The following is a 12,368-nucleotide window of genomic DNA, read 5'->3' on the forward strand; positions in this document are numbered from 1 at the left end:
TCTAATTAGGGGTGAGAGGGGACATGCATCTCAGTAAACAAGCAAATAAATAAGGTAGTACCTAATAATGAGAAAAGGTATAAAAAAAACTACAGTGATAAAATAAGAAAATGATAGGCAGGAGCAAAAAGGGATAGACTCTGGCTAGGATGACAGGAGTCAACCTCTAAGGAGGTGACATTTGAGCTAAAACCTGAAAGATAGGATATTAAGGCAAATTTTTCACATTAAGTGGTAATTTATAAAATGGTAATGATATACAAATAATAGTGTATTTTATGTCCTTATTTGGCAAAATAAAAAGTTAGCAACTTATAATCTCACAAATTAGGAGTTCTTGCTGTGGCACAGTAGGTTGAGAATCTGGCGTTGGCTCTGGGGCAACGTGGGTTTAATCCACAGCCCAGTGCACTGGGTTAAGGATCCTGTGTTGCCACAGCTGTGGCGTAAATTGCAGCTGTGGCTCAGACTTGATCCCCGGCCTGGAACGTCCATGTGCCAAGCATGCGGCCAAAACAGAAAAAAAAAAAAAAAAAAATTAAATGGTTGATAACATCTGGAAAGCCATGGCAATACACAACATTAAGATGAGTGACAATGGATATGTACGCTGTAAAAACTTGATAAAGGTCATTCTATAAAATAAATCGGTGGATTCGCCAACCTTTTAGTTTCAGGATCCCTTTACATTCAAAAATTATTGAAGACCCCAAAGAGCTTGCGTTTATTTGGGTAATATGCTATTTACTACACTAGAAATTAAAACTAAGAATTTCAAAATAGCTATTAGTTCATCAAAAACAATAATAAAACTAGTCAGTTAATAAATTATATACTTTTATTACAAATCTAATGTTTTGCTTAATATAAAATAGCCATTTCTGCTTTTATATTAAATTTACTGCTATATATGAATTAATGAACTTTTTTTCCAACTTGGCAGCTCAGTGAAATCATCTAAACAGACAGGCACTCATAGAAAAAGAGTAGAATGATGGTTGCCAGAGGCTGGCAAGTGGGAGAGTGGGGAAATGCTGGTCAAAAGATACAAACTCTCAGTTATAAGATGAGTAAGTTCTGGGGATCTAATGTACAACCTAACACACTGACTGTAGTTAACAATGTGGTACCATGTGTTTGAAAGCTGCTAACAGAGTACATCTTAAATGTTCTCAGGACCCAAAAAAAAATTTTTTTTGAAAGAGTGATGGGAGTTCCTGTTGTGGTTCAGTGGAAATAAACTCCACTAGTATGTATGAGGATGCGGGTTCAATCCCTGGCCTCCCTCAAGTGGGTTAAGGATCCAGTGTTGTCACAAGCTGCAGTGTTGGTCGCACATGTGGCTCTGATCTGGGGTTGCTACAGCTGTGATATAGGCTGGCAGCTGCAACCCTGATTCCACCAACAGCCTGAGAACTTCCATATGCTGCAGGTGCAGCCCTAAAGAGAAAATAAATCAGTGGATTACTTATTTATTATCTTATTAAAGAATGAAAAAAAGAAAAAATTAAGCTTATGCTTAGCCACTCTGAAACCAAGAAATTTCTCTTTCCTAGGCTATAAATGTTCTGACAATTTCCTCAAAATAAGTCACTTCCCTGAGCCTCAGTCTGTTTGTTTGTTTGTTTTCCTTTTTTGACCACCTTATGGCATATGGAGTTCCCAGGCCAGGGATCAAATCAGTTTTGACCTACGCTGCAGCTATGGCAACGCCTGATCCTTTAACCCACTGTGCTGGGCTGGGGATTAAACCTGCGTCCCAGCACTGCAGAGATGCCACTGATCCTGTTGCACCACAGTGAAAGCTCCAAGCCTCAGTTTATAAGATTTTTAAGTGGGGGGAGTTCCCGTCATGGCGCAGTGGTTAACGAATCCGACTAGGAACCATGAGGTTGCAGGTTCAATCCCTGCCCTTGCTCAGTGGGTTAACGATCCGGTGTTGCCATGAGCTGTGGTGTAGGTCGCAGACGTGGCTCGGATCCCTTGTTGCTGTGGCTCCGGTGTAGGCCGGTGGCTACAGCTCCGACTGGACCCCCAGCCTGGGAACCTCCATATGCCGTGAGAGCAGCCCAAGAAATAGCAAGGAAAAAAAAAAAAAAAAAACTCATATCATACCTCTCAGAACCAATTACTTTTGTTCAGTTCTTATCTTAGTCACTAAATATAAGTTCCTTATAATCTCATCTCTTTCAGCAACCTAACAAAATTTTACATAGAGTAAGCACCCAGTATTTCTTTCTTTTTTTTTTAGGGCCATAAGTGCGGCATATGGAGGTTCCCTGGTAAGGGGTCAAATTGGAGCTACAGCTGCCAGCCTACACCACAGTGAAACAAGCTGCGTCTGTGACCTACACCATAGGATCCATAACCCGATGAGTGAGGCCAGGGATTGAACCCTCATCCTCACAGATACTAGTTGGGCTCATTACCACTGAGCCACAATGGAACTTTGTATCCAGTATTTTTTTTTTCTTTTTTTCCTTTTTAGGGCTGCTCCTGCAGCATATGGAGGTTCCCAGGCTAGGGGTCAAAACAGAGCTGTAGCCGCAGGCCTATGCCACAGCAACAGCAACTCGGGATCTGAGCAGTATCTTTGACCTACACCACAGCTCGTGGCAATGCCAGATCCTTAACCCACTGAGCAAGGACAGGGATCAAGCCTGCATCCTCATGGATACTAGTCAGATTCATTTCCACTGAGCCACGACAGGAACTCCCCCGCACCCAATATTTCTAAATTCACTTTCTGGTTAAGGATCCAGTATTGCCAAGAGCTGTGGTATAGGTCACAGAGGCAGCTCGGAACCTGCGTTGCTGTGGCTGTGGTGTAGGCTGGCAGCTGTAGCTCTGATTCGACCCCTAGCCTGGGAATCTCCATATGTCGTGGGTGCAGCCCTAAAAAGACAAAAAAAAAAAAGGTAAATTATAATGCCTAACATTAAAACATGTTTTCCCCTCTAACAGTGAAAGTTTTACTAAAAGGTAATAAATAATCAATTTCTCTCCCTCCCTCCCTCCGTCTCTCTCCCTCTCTCCTCCTCCTTCTGATGGGTACCAAAGAACCAGAGGGTGAAAGCAAGTGAAACTAATCACTCGAGTGTGAAGTGAAGGGAGAGAGATGAGGGAAAAATAAAGGATCCAACCAAAATTTACCAGCATACTAAACATTTCTTTAACTGAACAGCCTCTATTTCAATGTTTCTATGAGAATAAGAAAAACAATGAGGTATTTTTTAAAACTATCTTTATCTTAGCCAGGAAGACTTTAATATTCTAAAGCACAGATGGAATTGTTGCCTTTTTCCAAAAAGGAGTAACAAAGTTCTACTTTCTCCACAAAACATGCATTTCTCCAGTGTCCTATAATTAAAATCTGTCAGTGCTGTGGAATCTGAAAGCAACACTAGGCACTAACTCCTTTTTGTTTCCCTGACAAACAGATGAGAAATTCATGTCAAGGTGGCTTGTGCAAGAGTGTTAAATTTTTGAGTAATTTTCACTAGGGTCTCTGAGCTCCTCCTGCACCTTAAAAAACCTCATGTAACCTCAGATAGTTGAAAATTTAAAACAACTAACTCACTGATCTAGCGTTGCTGTGGCTATCGCTGACAGCTCAGTTCTGATTCGACCCCTAGGCTGGGAACCTCCATATGCCACAGGTGCGGCCCTAAAAAGATAAATAGAGAGACAGACGACAGACATACGAAACAACTAATCCAAAATATCTGCTTTGGGGAGTTCTTGTCATGGCTCAGCAGAAACGAATCTGACTAGTATCCAAGAAGACGCAGGTTTAATCCCTGGCCTCGATCAGTGGGTTAAGGATCTGGCGTTGCTGTGGTTGTGGCAGAGGCTGGTGGCTACAGCTATGATTCAACCCATAGCCTGGAAACCTCCATATGCTGCCAGTGCAGCCCTAAAAAGACCAAAAAAAAAAAAAAAATTGCCTTTGGACGTCTTATTATTATTTATTTAGTCTTTTTGTCTTTTCTAGGGCCACATACATGGAGGTTCCCAGGCTACGGGTCAAATCGGAGCTGTAGCTGCTGGCCTACACCAGAGCCACAGCATCTCGGGATCCAAGCTGCATCTTCGACCTACACCACAGATCATGGCAACACCGGATCCTTAACCCACTGAGCAAGGCCAGGGATCAAACCCACAACCTCATGGTTCCCAGTCAGATTCGTTAACCACTGAGCCGCAACGGGAACTCCCGCTTTTGGACTTTTTAAAGTACTATTCTATGAAACTCTAAACACTTGGGAAAGTTAAAAAAAAGAGAGAGAGAGAGAATGACAAAAGCCGAGGAGAAAACAAGTTTAGATGCATCGATTATTTAATAAATAAATAATGAAATTATGAAAGGCAAGAAGCCAAATCACTAAGAAAAAAAAAAATCAGTAAGCCTCCACTCCCTAAGAAATTACACACATACCTACACTCACCCCTTCTCAACCAACAAACCTGTAATTTTGGGTTGGCCTGTTTAAGAAAATTTTAATATCAGTAGTTTTCCATTGTCAATGGAATTTTCCTTTCAAGATATTTCCATACCATAAAATCATCTGAAGTTTTTCAATACTGTTTCACACTTTGAGTTATGGGAATGTTTATTTACTACCTAATTTAACATTTAAGTTACTATGGGATGTATAGCGAAATTATGTTTTACATATTGCTTCAGGAGTTTCCTCGTGGCACAGTGTGTTAAGGATCTGGCATTGTCACTGCAGCGGCTCAGGTCACTGCAGTGGTGTGGGTTGGATCCCTGGCCAGGAACTTCCACATGCTGTGGGCAAGGTCCCAAAAAAGAGAAAAAAATATATTGCTTCAAATCCACCTAGAGCCATGCATACAACACTACCCTTTTGTACTTGAGAGACAAAGCAGCTAAATGAAGAATATAACTGCTTGTAAAAAAGCTGATACATGTAAAAAGGCTCATTTAGTATATACCATTACAATAATCTTGTTCTAGTTAAGACAGTTCATGGTTTGAAACACTGTCCGGAAGTAAGGAAATTAACTACATCTCTATGAACCTAGGGCAATGGAAGAAGAGGTGACCTAGGCATCCAAACCAAATGCCTAACTAATCCAGAGTGCCATTAAACCTAAACCAAGACTAGAGACACGCAAGAGAGCAAAACAGATTTATTACTTCTTTGGGGAGCTGAAATAAAGTTTACCTTAAACCTGGAAAAGTACCTAAACCAGTAACACATTATCAAGTAGAGAGAGGAATCTAAAATACTGAAATGCCCCAGAGCCTTCTCTCTGGACACTCTTCTCTATGTACACTTAATATATCCTACTACACTTACTATTCTACCTACATTTACTTCCTAGTATATTATCTCTTTCAATCTGGTTGCTCTAAATACAATTTACACACTAAATAAGACCCCATTTGGGACTGATGCACAACTCTATGAAGATGCTAAAACAAGTGAACTGTATACTTTACATGAGTGAAGTCTGTATTTCTGAATTATGTTTTTTTAATGTTATGACAACCCAATCCAACCTAACATATTCAAAACTAAATTTCTGATCTTTCTCCCCAAACCTCCTCCATTTCCAGCCTTCCCAATTTCAACAAATGTCAACTCTTTCTAGTCACTCAGGCAAAAAGACATTCCCATTTTTCCTTTTTGTTTTTTCCTCTTCTTTTTTTTTTTTTGTGTGGCTGCCCCAGAACATACGGAGTACCCCTCGACCTATGCCACAGCTGCTGGCAACAGAGGATTCTTTTAACTCGCTGTGTTGAGCCAGGGATGGAACCTGCGTCCCAGTGCTCTAAAGACACGGCTGATACCCTTCCACCACAGTGGGAACTCTCATTCTTAATTACTCTCCTCTCTTAACCTACATTTAATCCATCTAAAATTCCACCTGGGGGAGTTCCCGTTGTGGTGCAGTGGAAATGAATCCAACTAGGAACTATGAAGCTGCAGGTTCAATCCCTGGCCTCCAACTGTGGGTTAAGGATCCGGCGTTGCTGTGGTGTAGGTCACAGATGCGGCTTGGATCCTGTGTTGCTGTGGCTGTGGCATAGGGCAGTAGCTATAGCTCTGATTCTATCCCTAGCATGGGAATCTCCATATGCTGCGGGTTTGGCCCTAAAAAGTACAAAAGAAATAAAATAAAATAAAATTCCATTTGGATCTACCCTCAAAACAGATCCAGAATCAAATTATCATTTCCACAACCTGGTCCTAACTACCAATATTTTATCCTAAGAATACTAACAGCTACCTACTGGCATACCTATTTCTGCAGCAACTAAGAATGATCCTTCGGAGTTCCCCGTCATGGCTCAGTGGTAACAAACCCCACTAGGATTCAAGAGGATGTGGGTTCAATCCCTGGTCTTGCTCAGTGGGTTAAGGATCCTGTGTTGCCATGAGCTGCTGCATAGGTCACAGACGTGGCTCGGATCTGGTGTTGCTGCGGCGAGCAGCTGCAGCTCCAATTCAACCTCTAGCCTGGGAACTTCCATATGCCAAGGGTGCAGCCCTAAAAAGACCAAAAAAAAAAAAAAAAGCTAATAGTTAGCTATAGATTGAAGATTATTGTCTATGGAAATAATAAAAGTAATTTAAAGCAAAAAAAAGTTAGCTATAAAACTATCACCATCTTCATGGTCCACCCAAGGACCCTAAGACCCAAACTGAGAAACCATTGTCATTCATCAAAAATGGTAAATACATTTTGCAAATTCTCTACAACAAATTAATCCTGTATAACAGATTTTTTTTTTTTTTGCTAGTCCATGTTTATATAACAACAGTTTCTCTTGTGGAAAAAAATACCAGATTTTCTGAGATTTGCTTCAAATGAAGGGGAGGAGGGAAAGTAAACGGGATAAAAGAAAAAAGATTGGCTCTTAAAAAGGTAACTACTGAAGTGACGTGGTCAGTAGAAGGGGCAGGGTGTCATTACTTTTCTAATCTTATACATATTTAAAGTTTGAACCAAAGATAGCTGAAGGGAAATCTTAACAGAGTTTCTGCTTTACAAATGACTCTACTTTTCTATATCCCTCTTTTCTTCAAAAACTCACAAATTCTCATATCACCTTCAACCAACCCATTCAATAATTACAAACAATATAGAGATGTCATAAACACAATATTTTCCCTCAGAGAACTTGCTAGTTCACTAAAGAAGGCTGGTCCAAATCATCTGCCCCTGACTGGGCATGTAATTTCCAGCACTGTTCCCAAAACAAAGTAATTATTTTGAATACTCAGGACCTTAAGACTATCTACATCATCACTGTCATCACAGTAACTAAACTGAACATTTCTATATGCTAGGACCTATACTAAAATACAATGTTATCTCTTTAAATCCTATGAGAGATAATTATCTCTACTTACAGATCAGAAATGAGATTCACAATTTATATTGTGCATAGAATTACCCAGGCATTAAAGACACGGAATTAATATTTGAACCTAGGTCTAATTCTTTTGTGTGTATGTCTTTTTTTTTTTGCCATTTCTTAGGCTGCTCCCGCGGCATATGAAGGTTCCCAGGCTAGGGGTCCAATTGGAGCTGTAGCTGCCGGCCTATGCCGCGTCTTCGACCTACACCACAGCTCATGGCAACACCAGATCCTTAACCCACTGAGCAAGGCCAGGGATCGAACCCACAACCTCATGATTCCTAGTCAGATTCGTTAACCACTGCGCCACGACGGGAACACCAACCTAGGTCTGATTCTAAAGTCTGTATTTTTCTACTTTAATACATTGATTTCCATTTTATATTAAAAATGGAACAAAATACAGAAATGACAATCTAGTCAAATTACACATCAAGTCTACATAAAAGCCATGTTTTGCAACTGCCAACGACCCATACCTATAATTTCTTTCAATTATAAATGTTGCCTTCTGATAAACAGAAATTAAAACAATTCAAGTTCTTGATTAACTATTTCACAAAATTATATTTTAAAAATATTTATCAATTGCTTATTGTGTGCCAAACACTGTTCTAGTTGCTTGGGGACACAGCAGCAAAGACACAGCCCTGTCATCTGGTGCAAGAAGATAAATAACAAACAAATAAATAAGATAATTTCATACACTGAAAATAAAATGATATGATAGAAAGTAACTGAAGGAAACACTTGAAATAAGATCATTAGGGAAGGCCTTTCTGAGAAGGTAATACTTGAGTTTGGATCTAAATGATAAGAAGATAGGACTGGGAGAAGTCTGAGAGATAGTAGGTAGGGCAGATGGTGTAAGAGCTTGTAGTCCTTTTACCTGCAGTAAAAGTTTAGCTCTTAAGCCTGTTGCAATGGAATATCACTGGATGATTTTAAAGCACTGAAATGATATCTGCTTATGCTACAGAAAGATCACTTTAAAAAATGATAGCACTGGAAGTATCAGGCAAATTAAAACAAGCCTGAATACTGGAGTTCCCGTTGTGGCACAGTGGTTAACGAATCTGACTAGGAACCATGAGGTTTCGGGTTCGATCCCTGGCCTTGCTCAGTGGGTTAAGGATCCGGCGTTGCTGTGAGCTGTGGTGTGTCGCAGATGCAGCTCGGATCCCGCATTGCTGTGGCTGTGGTCGTTGTATAGGCCAGCAGCTGTAGCTCCAATTGGACCCCTAGCCTGGGAACCTCCATATGCCACGGGAGCAGCCCTAGAAAAGGCAAAAAGACAAAAAAGACCAAACAAAAACAAAAACAAAAACAAGCCTGAATAAAATCAGTAGAACCCACCAAGGAATGTCTTCAGGAAGTTTACTTGCCTTCTCTAAATTATTTCCTTTACAGTGAACAAAAAGTTTCTCAAATAAAGGGTAAAATGAAAATGTCTCAGGAAGTTACATAGTTACTTAAATTCATACTGAGGTCTAAATATAGATTCCTAAATAACCCATACCAAATTAAAAAAAAAAGAGAGAGAGAAGCAAAAGTGGCATCAGGAAAATAGACAGAAAGGCTTGAATGCCAAAGACACCTATTTCACAAATTTACCTAAAGCTGACTTAGAAACCAAACTCAAACTAAAAAAATTCTACCACTCTCCTGAATATTTCTCTCAAAAGGCTTTATTTACAATAAAATAGATGATACTCATTCAATGTAAACACAAAACAACTACAAATTACCCTTAGAAAGGTAAGTTCCATTCCACCAGGAAAAAAAAAAAAAGAGGTTTATAGAAAGTCAAAAGCATTTTAACCACACAAACTATATATAATTCACTTCAAATGAAGTACAGTCTTCCTAGAGCATTTTTCCGCTCTTAAAATATCAACAAGGGAAATAAGCTCAGACACAATATCAAAAGTAGAGGCAGAAAAATTCTAGCTCCAGTATACATTATTATCCCTGACTAGAAAAAATACATTGTAATTGTCATTTGTAATCCCACAGGCAGGGATGGGAACCAACTTATCCTTGCAAATTATGTAACCATATAGTTAAAGCACTAGAGCCCAAAGGTAGGAAAAATAAAAATGTTTTAAAATAGGAAGAAAAATATGTTTAAGGAGACTGTGTCCTCTGGCTTATTTGAGCACTGCTTGCTACCACAGGCATACCAATTCCATTAATGAATAATCATGAAAACATTACAAAGTTAAATGTGGCCTGACCATTGTCATCTGATATGGTGGAGTCAAATAACTTAAGCAACTTAACATTTCTGAGCCTTAGTTTCCCCATCTGTAAATCAAGGATTAAAAAAATCTACTTCTAAGGGTTATCTTAAGGTATAATGAGATACTAGATATATTATAAATGGCAAATGGCTGGGCACATAGTAGATACTTATTATGTGCATCCTTGAGAATGACTATTATTATATCTGATATTGTATGGTCTAATTTTACTGCTTGGAAAGAAAGAAACTCTGATCTGCTATTGGTAAATACAGGTAATCCTGCCTTGCTTATACAATCCTTTCTTTATATATTATTCAAAGAGCCACAAAACATCTCTCCCAACAATAACTTTATATACAAATGGTTTGAAGCTTGGGGCCTATGATTTTACAAGTTTTACCCATATGCTCCCTAAAAGGTAAACACAAATTAAAACACTATAGTGGCAGCAATAGCAAAAGTGGAAAAGAAGAATAACTGGATAATGACTCTCACTGGTGACATGTCATAGACAGGACACAACAGACCTAAAATTCAAATAGATATATACGGATTTAGGGTCAACCCCTTCTTCTCACCAGGAGACAACAATGACTTCTCCAAACATTTCTTCCTAAAAGATTTGAAATCTTCTGCAAACAATCTGTTTCCTGACAGTTAAATAGACTTCTTTTCTGCAGTAAAGCAGTAAGTGAAAAAAAAAAAAAAAAATTCCACTAAGAAGACCAAAAAAGCAATAACTGGGGGGTGGGGGGAGATAGTATATATTCAGAAAACACACTTCTTGATTCCTTGTTTTGATTACCTATGAAATCAATCCCTATTTTTAAAAGGTATTTGAACTGATTAAAAAGTAGCCAGATATATTTTACAATTTAAAGTATTAGTGGCGATACTGACTACGGTTGTTTCTGGTATCAAGAACTCTGTCTGGATTTTATTGCAGCGAATACACAGGTACAGGGAAACCTCCCAGGTGGTCGCCTCAGCTCTACGTGGAGCTCACGTTACTTCTTAACATTCACCCAAGTGAGGCCTTTCTTACTACACATCACAAGTTATAGGTCAGCAGAAAAGAGAATGGTCCAACATATTCCGGTGAAGTAGGTGCATTTACTACTACTGCTTAAACCATTGCCTGTCTATCACCAAGAAACCAAGAAATCATTAATACGTCAAGGCCTATAAGAAATAAACGGACGCGACAATTTCCTTGAAGGTTCAGTGAAAACACCACCACCTTACAAGGCTCTGAAATGAAATAATGTATGGATCTATACAGACTTGGGCCCAACGGCCCAAGGTCACACCAGTGGCAATAAAACCCATGAAATAATGAGTTTCCTGCAGTTCAGGACAATCCTGACTAGGAATGGAGTCTGGATATGGGAACACTCGAGTCGAAGCTTTAAGGTGAACAACCCTAACCGAATGCAGCGGCTCCACCGGGAAGCCCGAAGCGTTTTGGGCAGTATTTCTTTCCATTCCCCAGTCTTCCCTTCCCTAGTCACCCCCAACACTCACATCTCCGGAGCCACTTCATCCAATGGTAGACGATGGTAGTGTGGTGTTTCTTGTTCTCTATACACCAAGACGACAAGCCTTGAATAGATTCCATGGTGTTAGTTACCGACTGGAATTTTCGATCCAACGAGGACTCCAGAGCCCCTGCTGAAGAGGCCGACGAGGAGGAGGCCTTACTGCTGCCTCCGCCGCCGCCGGCCGCCATCTTCCCAGTTTGCACAAGCGCTGCTGCTCCTCTGGCGGCCGCGGCGGCAGCGGCGGCGGCGGCGGCGGGAGCCGGCAAAACAATCACTGCGAGTGCGTGAAAGCCGCAGGTGGGGAGGGAGGCCAGGGGGTGGAGGTGGTGCACGCGCTAGGCTCTTCTGGAGGTAGGACGGGAGGACCAGCTGCTGGGCACGCTGGTGGCTCCTACACGTTGCAAGGAGGGGCTGCGGGTTTCGAAGGTTTATCAAAATTGTTCAAAGGATTGTGTTTAAACCAGTCAGTAATCTCGGAAGAAACGCAGAAAACACGTCCTGCAAAGCCTTTTCTAAACGCCTGGCCCAGAAATTAATGGTTTTATACTCTTCGGCTCTCAATGCTTAAGCCCCTTCCCCACACTCCTCTAAGAACGGGCGTTAATATCTTACAGTTAATACTACCCGACTGCCCCTTCAGCTGCAGAAATCTCTCTCCCCTTAGGTCCTCTAACACAGGAAAGGCCCAAGGCTACCTAGTCAGGATTTTTTTTGCAACGCAATAGCAGCAAAGGGACAGCAACAGTATCGCGCACGCGCTGCTTGGCTCCGCCCCCCCGCTTCCTTCTCAACCTAGAAAGCGGAGGGAGGCGTGATGGCGGGGCAACCTGGCCAATCAAGGGAGAGGAACGAGAAGCGCGCGCAGAAGCCCACAAGCCCCAAGGGCTAAGGAGACACTCCGATTATTTGTGCGCCTGCGCAATAAGCCAGCGTGTAGCGGGTTGGGAGGAGAAACCTGGAGGGGAGGGTGAGGGAGTTGGTCAAACTAAAGAGAGGTTGGGGGAGGGGCTTCACCGCTCCACCCGGCGTTTTGCTTCCTAGCGAGGTCTCTCTCGGGGCAGTCCAGCTCACACAACAGGGCCGAGAAACTCCCTCCGCTTAGCAGCCACTGTTGCGTTCTGGCACCTGCAGCTACCGCCGCCGCCGCTGCTGGCAACTCCTTGGGGCATGGAACGCGACAAAGTA

At 41.3% G+C, this 12,368-nt stretch overlaps 1 protein-coding gene across 5 annotated transcripts in view; it reads right to left on the bottom strand.

Moving 5' to 3' along the window:
• The window catches only part of RPRD2 (regulation of nuclear pre-mRNA domain containing 2), a 90,056-nt gene extending 77,688 nt beyond the window's left edge, over positions 1–12,368 (bottom strand). For 2 of the 5 annotated variants that reach the window (XM_047784748.1, XM_047784747.1), the window contains exon 1: positions 11,167–12,368. In XM_047784748.1, coding sequence (XP_047640704.1) covers positions 11,167–11,371 — 205 coding nt within the window. In that variant the 5' untranslated portion in view covers positions 11,372–12,368. The remainder of the gene's footprint in view (positions 1–11,166) is intronic. The other 3 variants (XM_047784745.1, XM_047784743.1, XM_047784744.1) reach the window with 2 other exon arrangements.

This window comes from Phacochoerus africanus, chromosome 6 (genome assembly GCF_016906955.1).
Source record: "Phacochoerus africanus isolate WHEZ1 chromosome 6, ROS_Pafr_v1, whole genome shotgun sequence".
In the NCBI taxonomy this organism is placed as follows: domain Eukaryota; kingdom Metazoa; phylum Chordata; class Mammalia; order Artiodactyla; family Suidae; genus Phacochoerus; species Phacochoerus africanus.